The 22,791-nt window shown below is 45.6% G+C and overlaps 1 protein-coding gene across 3 annotated transcripts in view; it reads left to right on the forward strand.

Annotated features, from left to right (window-relative positions):
* kcnt2b (potassium sodium-activated channel subfamily T member 2b) overlaps positions 1–22,791 on the forward strand; it is a 30,134-nt gene that overhangs the window by 5,487 nt on the left and 1,856 nt on the right. Inside the window, exons 1-28 of one of the 3 annotated variants that reach the window (XM_078083667.1) lie at positions 2,839–3,095; positions 3,445–3,524; positions 4,226–4,328; positions 4,578–4,640; positions 5,334–5,382; positions 5,745–5,804; positions 6,537–6,611; positions 6,820–6,903; positions 7,292–7,386; positions 7,809–7,989; positions 10,693–10,857; positions 11,717–11,853; positions 12,412–12,475; positions 13,274–13,382; positions 16,640–16,748; positions 16,847–16,903; positions 17,878–18,030; positions 18,100–18,353; positions 18,813–19,137; positions 19,227–19,332; positions 19,419–19,591; positions 20,022–20,093; positions 20,219–20,353; positions 20,443–20,554; positions 20,938–21,039; positions 21,139–21,222; positions 21,308–21,436; positions 21,983–22,328. In XM_078083667.1, coding sequence (XP_077939793.1) covers positions 3,070–3,095; positions 3,445–3,524; positions 4,226–4,328; positions 4,578–4,640; positions 5,334–5,382; positions 5,745–5,804; positions 6,537–6,611; positions 6,820–6,903; positions 7,292–7,386; positions 7,809–7,989; positions 10,693–10,857; positions 11,717–11,853; positions 12,412–12,475; positions 13,274–13,382; positions 16,640–16,748; positions 16,847–16,903; positions 17,878–18,030; positions 18,100–18,353; positions 18,813–19,137; positions 19,227–19,332; positions 19,419–19,591; positions 20,022–20,093; positions 20,219–20,353; positions 20,443–20,554; positions 20,938–21,039; positions 21,139–21,222; positions 21,308–21,436; positions 21,983–22,328 — 3,448 coding nt within the window. In that variant the 5' untranslated portion in view covers positions 2,839–3,069. Of the gene's footprint in view, positions 1–2,838; positions 3,096–3,444; positions 3,525–4,225; positions 4,329–4,577; positions 4,641–5,333; positions 5,383–5,744; positions 5,805–6,536; positions 6,612–6,819; positions 6,904–7,291; positions 7,387–7,808; positions 7,990–10,692; positions 10,858–11,716; positions 11,854–12,411; positions 12,476–13,273; positions 13,383–16,639; positions 16,749–16,846; positions 16,904–17,877; positions 18,031–18,099; positions 18,354–18,812; positions 19,138–19,226; positions 19,333–19,418; positions 19,592–20,021; positions 20,094–20,218; positions 20,354–20,442; positions 20,555–20,937; positions 21,040–21,138; positions 21,223–21,307; positions 21,437–21,982; positions 22,329–22,791 lie in introns of those variants that run through there. The other 2 variants (XM_040189799.2, XM_078083666.1) reach the window with 2 other exon arrangements.

Here is a 22,791-nt window from a genome sequence, read left to right on the forward strand (position 1 = left end):
GGCGCGCTCACGTGCACTAATATACGTAGAAAGAACCAGCGCGGTTTTTAAACAAAGCAGCAAAGGGCTCCGATTGAAAGACACAGAAAGAGAGAGACTTTCTATGCTCAGAAGGACATTACCTCACTATATATTTTCATAATATTTATGTACGCATGCTCTGAATATGGAATAAAGGGGCTTTTAGCAAAATAGATGCTGAATTAAAAAAAATATATCTGGTTCTGGTCATCAGCTTTTCTCATCAGCTTAATTCTCAAACGTTTCTCCCAATCTATGGATCAACTTATTTAAGGTTATTCTTTCCACCTATTTGTGAAAATGATTTAGTCCTTTTCTCATTTGCACATCTTATGAATGTTGGTGATCCACCAGTGCTGCTATTATCCGTCCATCTGCCTCAAATAGAAGTCCAATTGGCACTTGGTTTCCACATCTACTCAATGACCTCTACCTCAATTTGTAGAAGACTTTTAACCCTTTTAATTCCTCTCATAATGTTTTTTTCAAAATATTCAGTCTGATTTTTTTTCTTTTGCAGTGAGTGGATCCAGTTAGGACTTTTGCTCTCCATTTCTTTTTTTTTTTTTTTTCCGTATTTTATAGTTTTTCACTTGGCTTATTTCTTGTTTGTGTTTTTGCTACTTCACATCTATAAATACTATTTCTGAGTTTTGTGTGGAGGTTGTGATGAGCCGATGCGGCACTGTGTCCTGTGCATATGCAGGCTCTTTCAATGTGTCATTAGACGGCCAGTACTGTGTCATTATGGAGCACGGGCATGGGTGGAAGCAGCAGGAGAACAAGGTTCAGCTCTCTGCTCTCAGAAATCCTCCTCCGCATGTCCCCCTCTGTCTTTCTATCCGTCTGTGTCTGTTTATCTCCCTCTCTCTCTCTCTCGCTCTCTCCTGTTCTCTCAGAAATACAAATTCCCTCCTTTGGCTCAGACTTGAAATGTTATGCCCCTTTAGTCATGCCATCTTGTTTCCAGCTGTTAAACCTGCATTCTTGCTTTATTAAAGCCCATGAGATGATCATAGGCGCCTGACTCAAAACAATTAGTTTGATGAACATATTTTTATTGAGGAGGGAAAAGAGAGGAGGACCTTTATTTGGGGGTCTTGCTCTCATGATACAATATGTTTGTTTTTTAATGCACCAACATATATATATTCTTTTATTCTGCCCAACAATTTACTGAAGCAGTTTTCCTCAACCGCTATCTAATCTTTGTTTTCTGTGCTTTATAACAGGCCTCAGGGGGGCTGAAATGTGGCTATTGCTCAAAGGTGCCATTGTGATGTGCTCGTACATCTTTTGTGTATTGAAATAATTTTCTTTATTAGTTTTTAATGTGTTTTCTCCCCCCATCCTCCCTTTAGATTAAAGACCTCAACTCTCAATCCATCCGGCAGCTCGTCTCTTTATGGGGCTATATTTCCACTTTACTCTCCGTTCTCTATTGTACATTCAAGGGGATTCAAGTTGAACATTCAAAGAGAAACGCATCAAGGGCAAAATGACCTCTGAAATCATCCACTTCTCCTGGGAGGTTATGACAGCTTCCTTCCACAGAGGATGTTTTAACTTTTTCGATGAATGAAAAAAATGAAGATGTTTGATTTAGGAGCGTAACTCCCCTTGAGGAAATAAGAAACTGGCAATAAGAAACTGGAGATTCTTTTGCAAAGAATAGAAGAACAGTGTCACGACGTGTAGGGGCCATGCCGGATGCATTTGCTTGCAAAGAGGAAATCAGCTTAAGATTAGCAACGATCGTTTACCGCGAACAGGATCAAATGCACATTTCTAATTATAATTTTGAATGTGTGCTAGAACACTGGATGGATTCAGTTCATTATAAATAGTAATTCAATCATCTCCGTTGGATTGAACTAGGTTTTATTTAATTCTTTTCTAATTAATAGTGCACAATAAACAGTGTATAGGTACACCATGAAAACTGAGAAAAGTTGAGTGTTTTGCATGATTGTGTGTTGTAGTGCATTATTTTCCCTGGTTGTGGCCATTGTGTGTAAAGACTTTTGCAACAGCTGTTCAGCCTTGAGGTTATTGATAGGATCTAAAAAAAAAAAGCTCTGTTAGCACAGTTTACAGACTTGATCGTTATTTTATCCAGCAACTGACAATAAAGCTTCCTGGTCCTCATCACCGTCATGGTATTGGTATTAACTGTTCTTTAAAGAACTCATTCAGTCTTATGATCAATTTGCTTATTACAACCCATCACACACACACACACACACACACACACACACACACACACACACAGAGTTCAGGGTCTCCCATCTCCACGGGAAAGGTGCAATAACACCGCTGAGCTATCGCGAGCCTGGAGAGCGTATCTGCATGTTCTGCTTCTGTTTTCCATCATGTGTTCAAAAGCCGTATTGTCGGCAGGCTGCTCAAAGCGAAGGGGGCCATCAACAAGTTGGGGCGGTCTATCGACACACTTCACAAGTATGTGTTTGCTCACATCTGCTCATGTGAGAGGGAGAGAGAGAGGGGGGGGAATACAACGAATCCTGCGTTGCCCTAGAAACAAGGATGAAAACCCTCCTCCCCCCACCTTCCTCTCGCTCCCTTCCCCAGCATAGGTTTTGGTCCGTGTGGGTCTAACCATGTGTGGTGCGTCACTGGATCCCCGGGAAGACTCCCCCCCCCTCCCCCCCCACACACCCCTTGCCTGTCTTTCATCTGCCTCGTGCATTGTGAGGGGGACGACCAGCGAGCCGGGCCCGTTTCATCCTCGACCTGAGTCATCCACTCTCCCCTCCATAGGATGAAAGAAGAGCTACCAAGACTTCTCCCCTGAGGGGGTCAGACAGGAAACACAGTCACCGGCAGTCTGTCTGGCTGTGTGCCGGTACATATGTAACAGTGTCCCTTTGTCGCTTCCATCCAAAAGCGTCCACGTCTGATGGCCATGTGAGTGGTCTAATAATCCAAAGCACTTTGCACTTTATCTTTTACGCCTGTGTGGATGTGTGTCCCTCGAACAGGAGGGTGCCAGAATGGAAAGGGAGAAAAAGAACAGTAATTACGGCAATGTTAAGCAGAAACGTCAGAAGGAAGTAATTTGTCATTTGTTGCTCTATATTTAATCAGTGGAAATAACGAGACTGACTGCAGCCGTCTGGGTTTATGGTCAGGCGGGCCAGAAGGAACAGCATTTCCTCTAAAATCTATTAGTTTTATTGTAGCCAGACAGTGTCTCATCTCCTTACTGTTGAAATAATTGTTATCCCCTCTCAAATCTGCTCCATTTTACACACATTGGTCTCCACCCTTTATTCTATTCTTTTTTTTTTTTCTATCTCCCAGGCCTACACTCGATTCCTTTAATCCGGTTTCCTGACTAGACTGCATGAAAGTGGTAATTTATTTTCTTTGTCTCTGTCCTTCTCCACATTCTTCTCTTAGGGTGCAAGTGGAGTTCTATGTGAATGAGAACACTTTCAAGGAGCGCCTCAAACTGTTCTTCATCAAAAACCAAAGATCCAGTGAGTTGTGTTTTCTTTGGGATCCCATGTGCTCTGTCATGCATGCAGTGTGGGGATTTTGCCCTTCTTTTTGATTGAGGGGATGTATTTCTCTTTACTGGGAGGTGTGCTGTTGCTCTTGCTCTGCATTTCATCACCAGTTGTTCACCTTGTCCGCTCTTTGTGACTTTTCTACAAGCCTTTGCCGTATTCTCTGTTTCCTCTTTTATGTCATTCCTTTGACGTTTGTTTACCCTCCCATGCACGAAGGCATTTAACTGAGAAATTTTGATTATGGGGTTAAATTGCTGCTGTGATCACATACTTTATCATTGTTGTAGAGAGTGTGGAGGGATACAACTTTCAGCAGACATGATACGATACTGTCTACATTTCTGCTGCAGGAAGCCAGCCTTTTTCAAGCATGGCTGCAAATGCTTTATCAAAAATATGTGATGAATTATGTATTGATGAATAATCTGAGGCACTTGTGGTAATGTCAAATGGTTAGCTGCCGTCGCTTCCTCAGAGCTTTTTATTTGTTTGTGTTTTCGTCAATAGCTTTTAATTGTATTAGGTATAGAACAAAGACTTATACACGGCTTTATGAAGTGCCATGGTCTTATATTATGCACTCTAATAACTGCAAGTGTAATAAATGTGCATTTAAAGGTGCACGAGGAACTATTGTGGAACGATTGTTTTGTTTTCTTCCATTTCAGGTCTGCGAGTGCGAATGTTTAACTTTTCTCTGAAAGTGCTGAGCTGCCTCCTCTACATTGTCAGAGTCCTGTTGGACAACCCGCAGGACGCAGGACAGGACTGGTGAGAGAAATGCTGATAACGGACTGGCTTAAACATGTCTTTGTGATTGTGGAGGCCTGATAGCTGGAACAAGTCAACATATGAGGGAACGGTGTGTGTATAGTATTCCTTCTAAAGGATTCGATGTGAGACGATGGTGGGAGAGGAGAGGAGGGTGGAGATGCAATCGGGGGAGTGAATGAATGTTTGGACCGAGCCGATGGTCCAGTTTTGGGTCGCCGGCCAGTAATTTACTTTTCTGTCCTGCAGCGTGAGCGGCATAAACTGCAGCAAACAGAACACGTCATCCCATCCCTGGAGTGAATTTGACTGGTAAGCATGCAAGGCCCTAATGAGGAGCGATGGCTTCATCCTGCAGACAATGACCACGAAACTCCACACCCTGGAGGACTTCGATCAATGCAAACTCACAAGAGGGATATTGAGCATTACACATCCACATTCATTCGTCACAATCCAACTATATGGATTACCTTTCGACGTAATATGTATGTAGTGCCTGTGCAGTCTAATCAACTGTGATAGTGGAGATAAAGCACGTAATATACAGCAAAAGAAAGAGGCAGAGAAAGCAGGAAGTGCGCATGGACCCGCGGCTCTTCCATGTCTGCTGCTCAGGGACCTATTGATCTAATTGGTGGCTGGTGACACTGGCTAAGCTCTGGCTCCAAATGAATAAGGAGCCTGACAGGGTGAGCTCAGGAAAGGGATAGGCCGCCTCCTGCTCCCAGGCAGCAGACGTCTTGAGCAAATCAGAGCGCCTGCATGCAAGCAGCCACGATCAAACCAGTGTGTCTTTTGGGAGAAAAGCGCCGTTCTCTCATAGCGAGGCTGTAAATTTGCATCTGACTGTGGGAATATTACTTTCCTGCGACAATATGAACACATTGGCTGCTGGGCACCCCACTGTTGTTCAATTGCAAATAGCATTCATTTTATATTTTGTCCATTTTGGTGGCCTCTGTTTAATTTTTGTTTTATATTCTTTTACCTTCCGCTCTGCAGGAAACTGATCATCTGGGTGGAAAGGCCTCTGCCTCTGTGGGCACTGCAGGTCAGATCACGTCATTCACGCGTTCCTGTTTATTGGTGGATTTACATACTTATACACAATATATTCATACATGCAATATATAGAAATCAGATCACCTGACACGCGATTACACCTGCAGCGTGATTACACACACACACACACACACACACATACAAATGTATGTACACAACCAGACACCAGACTGCTTCACTTTAATCTGTTCACTGTGAAGCTCAATCATCAGCACGCCTACTGATTCCGCCCACATCTCCTCTTCCATCTATTCAACTCCTAATGTCTCTCTGCTCTGGTCTCTCTCGTCCTCCCTAAGTCTGCATCTCTCCATTGCACCCTTGACTCCCTTGCTCTTTTTTTTTTTGCAGGTGCTTGTTGCTTTCATCAGCTTTTCAGAAACTATGTTGCTCGTGTATCTCAGCTACAAGGTGAGTAACTCATGCCCACCCCCCTCAAACAGCCAATCCACAGCCTTTTGTGACGTCTGCGTCTCTGATGTCTGCATGTTTGGCATGAGTGGGTGTTCATGCATGCAGGCGATGTGCTTGGGGTTCGTGTTTGTCCACGTTCTAATCCTTTGTGTGTTCACTATGCTAAACAGGAGTTATCCTTTCTTCCCCTGATGTTCCTCCTTTGCTCCTGCATTTGGAAAGCCGCTCAGCAGGTCTTGGGGCTTCCTCATGGTTAACCTAATATCAACACATCAGAGAGACCTTAGGCAAGGTCCCCCTTGTAATGCTGTGGCAGGGGGGCTGATCCATCAACGCATTCTATCGCCTTTTGATGTACCTGACACTGTAAGCCTATAAAGAGCTCACTCTGCAGATTACTCCGGAGGCTAGAGGTCGTAACATTTAGAGGCGACTGATTCCTGCGGGCGTTCCCTACGCCCTCACAACAAGCCATATGCATGTGGCAGACACATGAAAAATGTCTGACATTTTAATGGAGCGGCGAACCTCAGAGGAACCTGAGTAATGCTGTTTCTTTACGGCGCGAGGGAGTCGTATGACCGAACTTGCATCCCGACAGATCTTATGACGACCAAGCCGGTCAAATTGTTCCCCTTCCACGCAGTCAGGCCCATCATGTGGCAACTCACAGAGGTCGCCATGACAATGGAGTTTTCCTGATTGACCGTGTTTGCTTTACGTTTCCAGGGCAACGTTTGGGAGCAAGTCTTACGCGTCCCCTTCATTCTGGAGATGATCAGCGCCATTCCCTTCATGATCACTGTGAGTGAAAGCGCGGCCAGCACTCAAGCGTCTTGCAGAACGCACGCCGCACGTTTCAAACACCTGCGACAGTTCGACGGAACGGAAATCACCACAGTTAGCGCTCTCACACAACCCCCTTTCCTTGAGGAGGATCCTGTGATTTTTCTGTGAAACATGTGAAAAAACGTAATGAGACAGAGCCAAAGACGCTTTCTTTCCTCTGCAGGTCATTTTGCCCTCCTTCAGAAATCTCTTCATCCCTGTATTTCTCAACTGCTGGCTGGCTAAACACGCTTTGGAGAACATGATAGTGAGTGAAGCACTATCTCCCTATCCACATTTTTCATTGCTTTTATCTGAACGTTGCCGTCGTGTTATTCTGTTGGCACGCGATTGCTCCTCTCTGTCTGCGCCATCTCAGCTCACCAGCTCTGCCATGGAGGTAAATTAGTCACAAAACATTTACACTTCGTGTTTACGTTTTTTCACATCCTCTGCCTCCATCTGTGCCATGAGATCCAAGCTCGCTTCACAATTGTTTGAGAAGCTGTCACACTGTGCTATATATTCCTACTTTGCCATCTTTCCTACCCATGCATCCACTGCCTTTCATCCTCATTCGACAAGTAAAGCACTCGACAATGCAGCACTTAGGCTGGTTTCTATAAATTTCCTCGCATCTGTGCGTCTTCCTGCAGAATGATCTCCACAGGGCGATCCAGCGGACGCACTCGGCCATGTTTAACCAGGTGGTGATACTCATCAGCACGCTGGTCTGCCTCATGTTTACGTGGTGGGTACCCTCGACAGGAGCACAAAGAGAGGGAGGTAGACAAGGGAAGCAAAGCAATAGCCTGATGTACGTAAATGAGTATTATGTAAGAGGATAAAAATGGCACCTCCAGAAACTTAATGATGAAAAAAGACAGAGAGGGAAAGTTTGAGACGCTGTTCTGAAATGACAGCTGGCGATTGCTCAAGTGCAGTGGAGGATGTGTCAGCTTGAATATATGTGGTGTGAAAAGCCTGAGCTAATCTAGAAGATCCTCCACAACACCGTTTTGGCTCTCTGACCATGTCTCTGTAGACATAAACCTGTTTATTCTGTCTATCCCTTAAAAAACACAACGAGTCCCTCAGCGGGTGAATTATTATGCAACGTTCTCATGGTCTTCTTACTTTCTTCCTCTTTCCCACCCTGCCGACCTCCATCAGCATCTGCGGCATTCAACACCTGGAACGAGCGGGCAACAACCTGACCCTGTTTGACTCGCTCTACTTCTGTGTGGTCACTTTCTCCACGGTGGGCTTCGGAGACGTTACCCCCCAAATCTGGCCCTCGCAACTACTCGTGGTCATCATGATCTTCGTGGCGCTCATTGTGCTTCCCATCCAGGTAATAAAAGACGACCGGGTGTCAGGGATGCGGGGAGGCAGGACTCAAATGCAGATTTTTCGAAACACAAAAAGGCTTTAATAGTCATAAACTCCAACACAAAGTGGCCAAGGGGCAAAAAACGCATACAGGTACCAGGGAAAAAAGGCAGGCAGGAACTCGGAACATCCAGGACGATAGACAATGACGCGACAAGTGACAAACAACACACACTGCTTAAATACACTAGGGAGGTGCAGGTGATTGAACACAGGTGGAAACAATCAGACAATCACAGGGTATGACAGGACAAGGCAGGAAGTGAAGTTACCCAGGGAGACAAGAAGCAGAAAACTACAAAATAAGACAGGAAATAAAACCACACCGTGACACCGGGTGTACTACAGTGTAGTACAGTTTGAAAGTAATAAATCTAACAAGATAAGATAAGATAATATAAGATATTCCTTTATTAGTCCCACACATGACTATGAAATACAAAGCAAAGAGTGGATTTTTATCACAGAGATATCTACAATACGTGTCGTTAAACATCAAAGGGAAGGTTGGGCATGAAGCCGGGTGCTGTCGGAGCTCGGGGGTCAGAAGGATGAGGCCAGGAATCCGTCTTTATCATCACTTTACTGCACTTGCCCAGTTTGCTGTCTTACGCAGGGTAGCGTTGCAATCTGCAAAAGTCCATTTGTTTTCTTTGGTAATCTCGATACAGTAAAGATCTCTCTGTTAACGATTCTTGAATTTCCTCTCCGGCACAATAATGTGATGAGTCATTGCGTCCTACGTAGATTTACAGCAGCTATCTTTACTCCGAGAACAGCTTGAGTGTCTTCTTTGCTCCCCAAATCCCTCTCCTGTCATTTAGCTGCTTCACAGAAGGAACTCTATGTGAGAGCCACACAAGACGATTACACACACACGCACACACACACGCACACATATGCACGTATACTATTTCTGCAGGGACTGATAAAAGCACCTTGCAAACAGTGGCACTGCAGCCTGTAATTATTGTTCATCATATTTGTGTAAAGCTTTTATCCCTGAAGTAGCTGGCGTTCCTGTGTGTGTCCCAAAAGATGCAAAGTGCTAATGGCATGCATTTCCAGTGTGTGTGTGGGGATTTAGGGGGAGGTAGGGAGTGGGGCTTTGGTCAGGCAATCACACACACACACACACACTACTGATAAACAGAAGTTGGTTTGCTGGCATTCTTTTTTGTTTTACAGATTGGACTTAGTGATGACGCTACACGTATTTTATTAGTTTTAACAGTGTCACATGGGCAGCAGGTGGTGGGCTTGCACCATACGCATGCATTATGGCTATCACCGATCTTGATAAAAACTATTGACACAAGCATGAAGACGCTTTTGCTTAACTGGCACCAACTGACCCGTGTAGCATTGGCAAACTATGCATCACCAACATGGATGCCATGTCCTCGTCCCCTCTTTCTCCCCCCATCTTTCATCCGTAAATACCCCATGACATTTACAAAATGGCCCCCCCTAAGCTCCAACCCCCACACTGTGTCTGTGTGTGCGTGTGTGTGTGTGTGTGTGTGTGTGTGTGTGTGTGTGTGTGTGTGTGTGTGTGTGTGTGTGTGTGTGTGTGTGTGTGTGTGTGTGTGTGTGTGTGTCCTGCCGTGACCGGTCATGGAAGCAACAGAGCACATCAGGATTCAACTACACTATTTTTTTTCTTTTTGCTGCCTCAGTTGGTTTTCCCGCACACATCACACATCACACAACACACAACACACGACCTCTTGACAAGTCCTTTTGTGTAGAACCACTGAAAGGTGTATTGACTTAAAAACAAAAAGATAAAAAGCCATGCATTTGCTGGCTGCACTTGGAGACTTTCCTTGAAACGAATCGTGACACTCGAGCACAGAGGCCAGATGAAATCGAATAAATCTGCCATAGTTGTTGCCATAGAGAGCTGGCTGCAAACAAATCATGGCTGAGACAAACACCAGTAATACAGTCGTATTACTGGTTTTCCTGGTGTTTTCCCACATTAACACAGATGCAAACAAAAGAGCTCAGTCAATTGAGTTCGGTGGACATGAGGCGTCCAATTCTCTTGTCTTCCATTGCACATGGCAAAGGGTTCAATTAATCAGCTCTTCACTAGTTTACTATCGACTTCACGTCACTTGAATTAAGAAGATTCTTGACACAAGAGAGAGTGAAGGATGAGCAGTCTCTGTCACTAACTGTTTTATTTTTCAGTCTTATTCTATTGCATTGGTCAGGAGCTCAGTTGGGAGTTTTTGCCAGTTTAACAATGCTTTTTCTATTTTTGAAATATTTTCTGAGCTCTGCTTGTTGCAGGAGGACTTTGTGTACTGCAAACTACACTAAGAGGCATCCCTTTGCAACAAAATGACCTGTGAATATTATAAACCAAAGTGCTTCCTATAATCAGTGGAAACAGTCCCTGGACTCTTTTTTGCATCTCTTCATCTGTTACACACCACTATCTGGAGCACTAATTAGTTAATGTCCCCTATCATGTTCCATTCAGCCACCGTCCTAAACCAAATGTCCGCTTTTCTATGTTCCCCAAACACTCTCCCTAATCAGACAAAAACACTGCTCCATACGAGCCGCTGTTTTGTTTTTCCTCAAGCCACCTGGATCCTGCCTGTACTTTCATCTAACTCAATCCAATTTCCATCCGTCGTGCCGAGCGTAGTTCGAGCAGCTGGCCTTTCTGTGGATGGAGCGCCAGAAGTCTGGAGGGAACTACAGCCGCTACAGGGCGCAGACGGAGAAACACGTGGTGCTGTGTGTCAGCTGTCTGAAGATCGACCTCCTCATGGACTTCCTCAACGAGTTCTTTGCTCACCCCCGACTGCAGGTCAGCCCGAACATGTTTTAAGCAGGACGGGTGTACGGGGGGGCGGCACGGTGGCGCGGTGGTTAGCACTGTCGCCTCACAGCAAGAAGGTCCTGGGTTCGATTCCACCCAGTGGCCTTTCTGTGTGGAGTCTGCATGTTCTCCCCGTGTCTGCGTGGGTTCTCTCCGGGTTCTCCGGCTTCCTCCCACAGTCCAAAGACATGCGCTGGGGATCAGGTCAATTGGGGACTTTAAATTGCCCGTAGATGTGTGAATGTGAGTGTGAATGGTTGTCTGTCTCTGTGTGGCCCTGCGATTGGCTGGCGACCAATCCAGGGTGTACCCTGTCTATCGCCCGAAGTTGGCTGGGATGGACTCCAGCCCCCCCGCGACCCTGTGTGCAGGATAAGCGGTTTGACAATGGATGGATGGATGGGTGTACGGGGTTGATGTTTGTTTGCTGTAATATTCTGCTGAGGTAAGCACAGGATTAATTTGGCAGTAGCCCGGATCAAACCGCCGCCTCGCTCATGTCGGAGCAGATGTGTGCGTGCGTTTGCCCGGGGGTGCATCCCTGTGTGCACACCTCGTCGTTCAATAATGGTGTGTCTGATTTGATTTGTCCTCAGCACTTCAGCGGGCCGGGGTTATAACGAGAATAGTCATTAACGTCGTGCAGTGTTTTGCATATATAGTTCTCTCACTTGGATCTTTGACCTGCACTGGGCCTTGCTATATATCACTTTCGGAGTGACGCCAGATTGAATCTGTCATCCATTCACATGAACATTGGCAATAAAACAAGAATAAATGATAACCTGCAACCGCGCCTTGCTTGTGGCAAAACAATGGCTAATATAAATTGTGTGTGATTGTGTAGGACTACTATGTGGTGATCCTTTGCCCAGCGGAGATGGATGTCCAGGTGAGGAGGGTCCTACACGTCCCTCTTTGGGCCCAGAGAGTCATCTACCTGCAGGGTTCAGCCCTCAAAGACCAGGACCTGATGAGGGCCAAGTGAGTCACTGCGACCAAAAACAACAATCCAGAGTCGGGTTTTATGGATGTAGTTATTTTCAAATCTATTTCTATAGAAGCATTATCATCTCAAAGTAATGCTGCAATAATCCAGCCCTTAGAAAGCCCCGAACAGACCCGAGAGCCTCATCTCAAGCTCATAATTAATACACAAAGCACATGCAATGCGATAGCTTTGAAGAAGACGAAGAAGTAATAGCTGTAATTGCAGTTTGAATCAGAATGCTTTCTGTTTACCTTTTGGCTTTTGATGATACAGCCACGGCAACTTAAACTGAATTTGTCACAGGGGAAGAAAAGAGTCCTTCTCTAATCTCCCCCTCTCCTCGCCTTCTCCTATCTCGACCCTGAATGGCGTGGGCTTGAAATATTGGTTAATTTTTTTTTGTTCTATTGTCCTGCTTTTTTTCTCTTTCGTCCTCTCCCTCCACAACATGACGACACCCTCCTTCCCATGTCTTCTCTCCTCATCGCTCTCCCAATTCTCTCTCTCTCTCTCTCTCTCTCTCTGTATCTCTATCTGTTCCGCTCATGCAGGATGGACGATGCTGAGGCCTGCTTTATCCTCAGCAACCGGTTTGAAGTCGACCGCATTGCTGCTGTACGTTCCGATCTATACCAAGACTGCTTTCCTGATCATGATGATGATGATAACAATGAGCCTTGAACCGTTGTCTTTATAAAAAAACAAATGCAGATTTATTTTAATTTGTTTTTAGTTTTCTGGCGTGTTCTCCATAGAGAAATCCTCAAAGCAGAAACCAGCAGGTTTAGCTGAATGAATTGGCTTCTTGTTGTGACGGTTGGGGATAATTCCACCAAAACACAAATTAAGTAAGAACAACTGGACGTGAGAATAAACACAGGCTCAACGCGAGAAGAAAGAAAACTTATACAAATATAACAAATAATATATGCAGGCATATGTGTGCAAAACAAGCAAGCAATGTACTAAGGGTGCAGTGTTACACAGCCCTGCATGCCATGATAGTTGATAGCACCGTTTAATTCAATTAATACGTCTGGTTTTCACATAAGGATTTCGGCGTCCTTTAATTTTAATTTTAATTCAAAGCACCACTGTACCAGAGAACAGCCTCGTTTTTTTCCTTTGCTGAATTTTTACAGCCAGCTTTACTCAATACACTCTTCAATGCTTTGCAGCATGTTCTGTGCGGCGTTGAATATTTGTGTGTAGAAAGATGTCTGAGTTGCATTACTTTGAAATGTTGCGAGGGCCATTTGATCGCCTTGAGCAGTCAGTGGCTTAAGGGAGTTATTAAGCGAGGAGCTGCAATCCTTTCAAAAGTGGGGTTTCTACCCCTCTCTCTCTCTCTCTCCCCCTCTTCCTTCTCATCCCTCCATCCATCTCACTCCCCTTCGGCTCCAATCTTCTCAGGATCATCAGACCATCCTCCGAGCCTGGGCCGTGAAAGACTTTGCTCCAAATTGCCCCCTGTACGTCCAGATCCTCAAGCCGGAGAACAAATTCCACGTCAAATTTGCCGGTGGGTAAAGCGGTGTGAACTCGCGGTGATTAGGACTTGAGATGTGCCGGACCGCGTGTTCGCTCTTGTTCTGACGAAACTGCGGTTGTGTTTCATCACATCAGAATGCAAACTGAGAACGGGATGACACGTGCTAAAAAAAGACATGTCATGCCGCAGCTTGTAACTAGAGCTGATTTTGAGACGGGTGATTAAATATTTTTGTTTCGCCACTGCTTGATCTGATAAGTAAGTATTTATTTTGTCATGTCTTCCTTTCTACCTGTCGGCTTGAAAAATGGCCTTTGTCTATCATCTCTGGGGCCTGCAGGCCGTGAGGAGGTGCTGGACAGGGTCTCGGCCTGCCTAAAAGCCCTCTGAGGGAGTCTCTACGGAGTCTCTACGTTGGCGTTTGAAGCGGGGACCTTTTTTTCTCCTTGCTCTGCAGCAGACAACGGTCAATCATCCCCGAGCGAAAGAAGAGAAACCAAACTCTCTCTCACCCTTTCCTCACACGTCTCTCTGCCTACGGCCGATTCTAGCTGGCCGCCCTCATCCAAGCTGTCTCCATCAATGATTAACGTTTTACTTGGCTGCCTTGGCAAAGAGGATCCCATTCTTCTGTTTTGCTCACCCGGCAGACGAGCTCTCCCACCTTTGTTCCTACAGCGCTGTTTGAACACGTCACTGCCACAGCCAGAGGTCTTGGCTGTGAGTCTGGTGAGAGTTGTTAGGCCGAACAATGATGTTCATTCCTGATTTACACCCGTTGGGTCATATGGTTGTCTAATGGCTCTGTAGGGTGAACCTCCCGGGGTGCCGGGAGTCGGACAGCTCTATCGCACATGTGAATCGCTTTATGTCGTCTTATATTTTAAATAGACAAAAGTTACGGTTGAGACGGCAGCCACTGCTGAATGAAACACTTCATGCGCGAATATTTTGCAAAAAAGTACCCAAAGTTCATCATAATGACTAAAAAGTCCCCACTGCACTCTGGGAGCTATGCAGCCAATGGGACATCACTGTCAAGTTCAGACAGCATGTTTTGACACAACTTGGAATTTACCCACTAGTGTGCTAGTGTGGTTGGAGGCAGAAATGAGTGGGAGGCACGGGTTTCGATTTGATACACAGCCTAAACACAGCTTGGCGCTCATTTGAAAATATCTGTCGGTATGATGCTGCAGCGCGGAAGGAAACCACGTGCTGCTGGAGAAACCACACGTAATTTGGTGCAGGGTGTCGATTGATTTTCTCGCCGGTGTGTGTTTTGAACAACAGGAGCGTGGCTCTTTGTAGCTGCATGGAGTCTGTAGCAGCTCATAGAAACAGTAACGGCTCACTGATTTAATTAGCTCAACCGGTGGACCCGCGTTCAGGTCGTAATTGCACTCCTACAGAGGGTGCAAAGAACTGCGCATGCATATCTGCACACAGGTTTGGTACCAGTCTGTGAGTTCACCGTCTAAAAAGAACCATATCTTGTAATTGAGGTTGAAGAGAAAAGTGTGTGTGTGTGTGTCCAGTGTTCCAAGGTCTGCAATTGTAATTGGTTTCTCTCCTGCTCTGGGCCCTTGCACCTGAAGCTCGCAGGGCCGTGTCGCACAGTAAACAGAGAAGACGATCCGATGGGAGGGGAACCAAGAAGGTTGTTGGAAATTGGATTTTTGAGAAAAATCTTTTGGTGTTGGTCTGTGATTACTCCTAGCTGTGTCTTTGGGAGTTGGAGGTGTGTGTGAGTACTACACACAGAGAGAAGGTAATCTAACAATAGTGAAATGTTGTTGCTCCATAGTTGCAACATCAGTGACTTTGTCTTTAAGCCGGCAGGCTTTCAGGCGCTCTGCTCAAAGCCAGAGGAACATTGGTGCTTCAACAGAAGATCCATACTAAAGGGTTTTAATTGTCGCTCCCCTGCCGGGCATCAGGCCAACACACCGTGACCCGACCCCGACTTATTAGGGACTGCGGCTACATCTCAGCCGGCTCGTCCGTCACTGCGCACTGGTTGAGACTGATGCTTCTGACGTTCTTTGCCAATTATCTCCTGATCTAGGGCACACAGTGCATTTAGGATGTCGCTCAACATTGTTGAAACACAAGGCAGCCCGGATGTGCCTGTGTGCTCATCACTGAGGATAATGCGATCAATAATTACACAGCCGGGGAAAGGGAAACTCTGTGCCAGATTAACTGATTGGCTCACTACAAGCGTGATCAACGCCATTGGTTCTCCTTTCAAAGAGGACACCGGGTGGCTGCAGGTAAACAAGACCTGTTTGGTCAGTTTCGGCTCAGAGAGGCTTCAAGTCATGGGTGATTGATTGGGAAGCTGTTTAAAAGGGCTGAGACTGAATCACTAACTTGTTTCTGCGGTTTTTCTTCCCCTCCCAACCCCCCCCCCCCCCCCCCCAAAAAAAACGTAGATCTGCGGTGACATAAAATTTAACTCATTGGAGTAAACAAGACGGAGATGGATGATTATGGGTTTTTCTACGCGGCTGCTTGTTAATTTGTTAATTGTGTAAGATAACGAACTTAAAGTGACACAGTTTACAACAAAAAACATTGTGACTTGTTAATCGAGTGTGGGCTTGTGCCTTTGTAGGAGCAGGTTGCATGTTGACATAATCATAATGGAATCGCATGAGTCATTGTGTTTGTAGCGGAGTCACACAACAACAACCATTTTTATTGGAATAGTAGTTCCAGTGAAAACTGTTCAAATTGTGAATTATACTGAGAAACTATTCAGCCGACATTCTCTAGGCTGGGGATTAAATATTTTGTCAATTTAAGTGAGTCGCCTGTGGCAGGCTCCTAATCAATATACTTCTCAACCGCAATGCCAAAATTATTTAAACAATGTATTTTATTATTTATATCTTCAATCTAAATAATATATATATATATATATATATATATATATATATATATATATAATTAAATGGAATGGCTTTTCTTTCACAAATAAAACTATATTCTCACTCATGTGTCTCGTGGAAGCATAAACCTACGACAACGTATCCATCCAAACATCAGCCGATAAAATCCAGTTTTCATGACCATCACATCAAAACTTTGACCCTTTCACACCTGGATTAATTAAATGAATTCATCCTTTCTTTGTCACACAGACGCACACACACTGACACTCGCAGAAGCACATTTCTATTCAATGTGGTTTTGTTGGGCTCAGAGCGGAAACATTTATGGAGCACAACGTGTTTGCCGAATGACGTCACTTTGACCTTTCTTGTTCCCTGTGAATGCAGATCATGTGGTGTGTGAAGAAGAGTTTAAATACGCCATGTTGGCTTTAAACTGTGTGTGCCCCGGTACATCGACCCTCATCACTCTATTGATCCACTCCTCCAGAGGCCAGTAAGTTCACTTTCCTTTCTCCCTCCCAGTCCGTCTTTATTAGATGCAGTGAATAGAAGCTGGTTTCCTCACCATCACCCAACTTGTTTTTGTCCCAGAACCGCGCCCCAAGAGGCCTTCAAGCAACGTGTAGGAGCCTTCCAAGCGCTCAACAGGTGGGTAGGATTATCTGATCTGCATTCACACCTCAGGAATAGTGTGGTGCATTTGTGCTCGATCCGAATCCTCTGTCAACATCCATTGTTTGCACGTTTCTACTATTAATCATTCAGGCATTAAAGTAGAACCGGACCAGTTGTGTTGCTCTTTAGAGTAAATGAGATCTAAAAACAACACATTCTTTGCTAGAAATCCTGACCAAGATCTACCGTCTAAAAATGCTTCTTATTTTAAGAGGCCACTAAAAAATGGCTTTTTGATGTATTTTTTTCTTGGACCTCAAAGAAGAATATACCTTTTAAGTAACTCGTTCTTGAAACTTTTCTTTTGGTCACATCTTGATATTTATTTCATCTTAAAGAAACAATACCACAAAAATCCAACATTGGGACACACAAACGTATTAAAAGAGGCAATATGCACAGAAATGTCTCATTGATTTTGAAAAGTTAAAGAAATACTAATAGTTCATAGCTTGTGTCTGATGACATTTAGAATCATGGTGTTTCATAACTACGCTTCTATATCTGGACTTGATGCCATTTGGTTTGTTGGCCGTGACGATGCTACATGATTTGTCCTCCCCCTCCCTGGCCTGACACTTACTTCCCGTAAACTGCAAATTTCCTTTAACACTTGTTTATATAATGCAGTCTTTGTCGCAAGCCGCCCACATTCACACTGCCTCCACAACCTTGCTTCATGCATCACCTCTTGTGAGCCCCCGTGTCTAGAAGCATATCCCCTCGGAGAACGATGCTGTCCACTTAGCTGCGTGAGTGTGTTCACCTGGACGTGCTGTGTGTCCTGGTGCACATCCGTGTGCTGATTGAAGTATTGATCAGCGGCTCTCGGAAAACCTTAAGTGGAGAAAGTGTGGCCTCGGTGCAGAGCTGGAATCTTCTTGCCACGTTTCCGAAAGGTCCGTCTTTCCCCACTTGGTCAGTAAATCCTGCTTTTTCTGTCTCAGGGAGGGCGCTGGATGTTCGGCGGACCAATGGCACCGAACCTACCGACGGTGCTCAGCCAATGAGGTGCATCACATCCGCCTGGAGGAAAGTAAATTCTTCGGGGAATACCAGGGCAAGAGCTTCACCTTTGCCTCCTTTCATGCTCACAAAAAGTAAGTCATAATGTGAAAAGGCCAAGAAGTGAGAACCTGCACCATTCAGAGCTGACCCTGTCTTTGCAGATATGGAGTATGTATGATTGGAGTGCGCAGATTGGAGACCACCAACATCCTGCTGAACCCTGGTCCCTGCCACATCATGGGGGCCTCTGACACGTGCTTTTACATCAATATCTCCAAGGAGGAGAACTCGGCATTTGTCAGGGGCCAAAAGGAGCCGTCGTGGGGCGGCACGGGAGGAAATACCAGAGGAGTGCCCCAGACAATCTACCACGGACTCACCCGCCTGCCAGTCCACAGCATCATCGCCAGCATGGGTCAGTCCGATGCGCACGCCACAAAGGCCGCTTAACATTCCTGCACTGACCTTCTGTGTGCAGTCTCTGCTGCTCAAACAGCCGAACCTGTCGTGAAATTGCTTTTAGAGAGCAGCCGTGCTGTTTTAGAAATATTCATTGCTTCCCTGGGGTATTATCGTGTGTCTGATTATAAAATCACACCCGAGAGGAGCAACCGCCAAAAATGAAGTGAGATGTTGCGTTCTGTGGTTTAACAAACACCCCACCTGGTGGTCAATAGTGGATCTGCACAGCGCAGTATTTTTCAATCGCTTAAATCCCTACAGTACGTATCATGTCAGGGGGCAGTGCAGACCCACTGTGCGCGGTGTTTGAACCTGTGGTATCCTGATATTTCGGTTGTGATATTTACCTGCATTACCACTCCACACCACAAGTTACCACAGAACCGTTAGGTCCATGATCCCTTTCTCACAGGCACAGTGGCCATCGACCTGCAGGACTCCAGTGACAGCAGCCCAGAGGGCCAGGACCCGGGCAGCGCCGCGCTAAGCGGCGGAAGAGGAAGCAGGAGGAGCTCCAGGGCGGAGACGGGTGGCGCCAACACTCTGGCCCTGCCCGCCATGGGGGAGTCCGCCGAGGAGAGGCGGCACAGCATCGCTCCCGTCCTGGAGCTGGTGGACGGAGTGAACAACCCCACCTTTGACCTGCTCGGGGACCAGTCAGAGGATGAGGGGGGAGACGAGGGCAAGGAGGACAGCGACAGAGACGAAAGCGCCCACTGGTGGGGTCGGCACTGCGAGTAAGTGACGGGGACGTTGTTTTGATAGTCGTACGCGGGTGTGTTGAAGTGTAGACTCACTCGGAAGTAAATGTGGGCTTGTGCTTCAGGTGGGTGAAGGGATACCCGCTGAACTCTCCGTACATCGGCAGCTCGCCTGCGCTGTGCCACCTTCTGCGAGAAAAGATGCCTTTCTGCTGCCTGCGTATGGACAAAGTAGGGGATTCAAACGGCTCGCTGTCTCCACTTTGACAACTTGACCTCTGCCGTCCTCCTCAGTGAACCCTGTGCATCTCTCCTAGGCTTGTCACCACACCCTTCTCGAGGATGCCCGAGCCTACGGCTTCAAAAACAAGTTGATCATTGTGTCGGCGGAGAGCGCAGGAAACGGCCTGTATAACTTCATTGTCCCTCTCCGGGCCTACTACCGACCCAGGAAGGAGCTCAACCCCATCGTGTTGCTGCTGGAGGGCATGTGAGGAGATTGTGAATATGGCCCTCTAACTGAAATAGGCTGCACGTTAATGTGGCTCAAAGTGTATGCAGTCAGCGCAGCGACCATGCTGCAAATTTGTGTTGCTCGGGAAAATAGATTCCTCCTTAAATAGCCAGTGGAGGAGAAAAACTGCAATTTAAGGTTCCCCGTAAACATGATTTGTGACATGATGAAGACTTTCAGAGAGGTAAGCGCCACAATCATCTGTTGTGGCTGGTGCACAAACACAGTCAGCCAAATGAGAGTGGAATTCAATAAAAAGGCAATAAAATGCTGAGTCACTCCAGCGTAGTGCTGTTATTTTCAGCTTTCTCTGCAGGCAGTTTGGCCGCGATGTGTTTCCCTGTGTCTGTGGGGACGTTCGCTCTCAAGCCGAGTCTCAAGCGTCTTTGTCGTTTGATTGTTTCAGACCCGAAGCAGACTTCCTGGAGGCAATCTGTTGGTTCCCCATGGTGTTCTACACAGTGGGCTCCATCGACAAGTAAGAGAGACCAAGGCTGCCCGTTGATTTCGTTCACGCATCTTTTTTTTATCTTCTCCTCTTTGATTTATTCGTACTCCCCCTCTACACTGATCCCGCGCCCGTCCTCCTCTTTCGCCGATCAGTCTGGACAGTTTGCTGCGATGTGGAGTCACTTTCGCCGACACCATGGTGGTGGTGGACAAAGAGAGCTCCATGATCGCAGAGGAGGACTACATGGCCGACGCGAAGACCATCGTCAACGTCCAGACCCTCTTCAGGTCTTCAACTTTTCTCTGCCATCTTACACTCCATCTTAAACTGGGTTTATTTTTTTCAGTAAACATTACTCTCCGTTTCTTTGTGCCAGACTTTTCCCAGCTCTTAGTATCATCACGGAGCTCACCCACCCAGCCAACATGCGCTTTATGCAGTTCAAAGTCAAAGACCATTATTCTCTGGCTCTGTCCAAACTGGAAAAGGTAAAAGATTTTTATCATCAAACTTTCACTCTCATTCTTTTTTCTCAACAGAGACTCATAAAGAAAAAACACACTGACAGCAGATTGTTTTTCATTATAAAAGCTGTTTTTCAATGTTATTATAGTCTTTGATGTGCCTGCTTATATAATATCCCCTCAGGCATCAATAATAGTTACAAATAATTTATGCACATCATTTAATTTAAATCTTCCACTAGTATCATTTGTACCAGGGTTTTATAAGGTTCCCTTGCAAGTAGCAACTAGTAGTTGCATTATCGGTTTCCTCAATGAATGCACAAAAATGAAATGCAAAATGTTCTTGTCTAATGCGACTAGTATAATCAAAGGAAATTCTCTGTGTCTGTGTTTTGGACTTGCAGAAGGAAAGAGAGAAGGGGTCCAACCTGGTGTTCATGTTCCGCCTGCCCTTCTCTGCAGGGAAGGTGTTCAGCGTCAGCATGCTGGACACTCTCCTCTACCAGGTACTTCGCAAACAAACTCTTCACCCAAGCTGAAATGCCACATTTAGTCTATTTTTTTGTTGACTTACAACTTACACGTATACCGTGCCCTCCTCTCAGTCATTTGTGAAGGACTACATGATCTCCATCACCAGGCTGCTGCTGGGTTTAGACTCCATGCCTGGCTCAGGTTTCCTTTGTGCTGTGAGTAGCCAGGATACAAACACTTGGAATTCAGACTGTTTGGACTAATAAGTGGCTGCGAGGCTGATTATTGTTTTGTGTCTAGATGAAAATCACAGAGGATGACTTGTGGATCCGTACGTACGGCCGGCTCTACCAGAAACTGTGCTCGTCCACCGGAGACATCCCCATGGGCATCTATCGGACAGAGGCACAGAGACTTCCAGTCTCTGAGGTGTGCTGCTGCTTATCTGAGTTTTGTGGCCACTTAAATAAACAAGATGCCAATCTGAAGCTCTGCTAGCGGCCCCTACAGGCCGTAATGTTCATTACATCAAACAAAAGGTGGAATAAAATATGGTGATATTTAAGGAAAGATAGGTCACATGTCAATTAATTTATCTACAATATAATATACAGGATAACAAGAAAGGGCTGAGCTACTTTTCAAATGTTCCTTAATTTAAAAAAACGTCACTCCTATTCCAATCCTTTTTGTTAATTAAATCTAAATACAAAAACTTAAAAGCATTTTCATTTCATTTTTTTTAGAGTAAATCTATCCAAATGCTGATTCAATTTGTATATGAAGTAAATGCATAATTGTGGGGAGACAATTAGATATTTAGGTTTTTGACTTGTGTATCTATCACGTGTGATACACTCTAGTTTTAATTCCCATTCTTAAAGATTAACCAGAGAAATCACTAGTGAAGAACTGACTCAATCAAAAGAAATTGTGTGTGTGTGTGTGTGTGTGTGTGTGTGTGTGTGTGTACAGTCCCAGGTATCCATCACAGTGGAGGACTACGAGGACACCAGAGAGCCCAGGGAGCCCCTGCTGTCCCGGACAAACGCTCACCGGAACAGCACCTCCTCGGAGCCCATCTCCACCTCCTCCCACTCCTCGGACCACCCGCTGCTTCGGAGGAAGAGCATGCAGTGGGCACGGCGGCTGAGCAGGAAGGGGGGGCGGGGCTCCAGCGGGGCCAAGGGGGGTCCGGGCAGCGCGGCAGAGAGGATCAACCAGCAGAGACTGACCCTGTTCAGACGCTCCGAGAGGCAGGAGCTCAACGCGCTGGTGAAAACCAGGATGAAACACTTGGGCCTTTCTCCGACTGGATTCAGTACGTTTGCTTATGACCTCCAGTTCACTTCTAGTTGATTAACACTCAGTACATTTGTTACTTGCTCGTGCTGTGATTGTTCTCTGGTGTAATCAGCAGGGTTCGTGGTTTGTAACTATGAGCTAACAACATTTATTTACAATTTTTATATGGATTTATATGGATCATTTCCATTTGAGCCATTTAATATTTATGTGCATCAGAAGTAAACATCCTCTACATTATTTTGATGGCTACCAGACTGATTAATCCAGTACAGTGGTTAACACTAGCCCCGCCGTAAGAAGCTACAACAACTGCAACATGCACATCAATGCGTTGGTATTCAAAATCAAACAATCTTATTTATATTCATGAATACCGTTTTTGCATCATCAGCACTCCTGATACTTTAGGCAGACTTTTTCTACCCGTGTTATTGTTGTTGTTGTTGTTGTTGTCGCCTTCCGGTCCTGTGACTCGC

The sequence above is a fragment of the Gasterosteus aculeatus genome, chromosome 11, assembly GCF_964276395.1.
Source record: "Gasterosteus aculeatus chromosome 11, fGasAcu3.hap1.1, whole genome shotgun sequence".
Classification (NCBI taxonomy): domain Eukaryota; kingdom Metazoa; phylum Chordata; class Actinopteri; order Perciformes; family Gasterosteidae; genus Gasterosteus; species Gasterosteus aculeatus.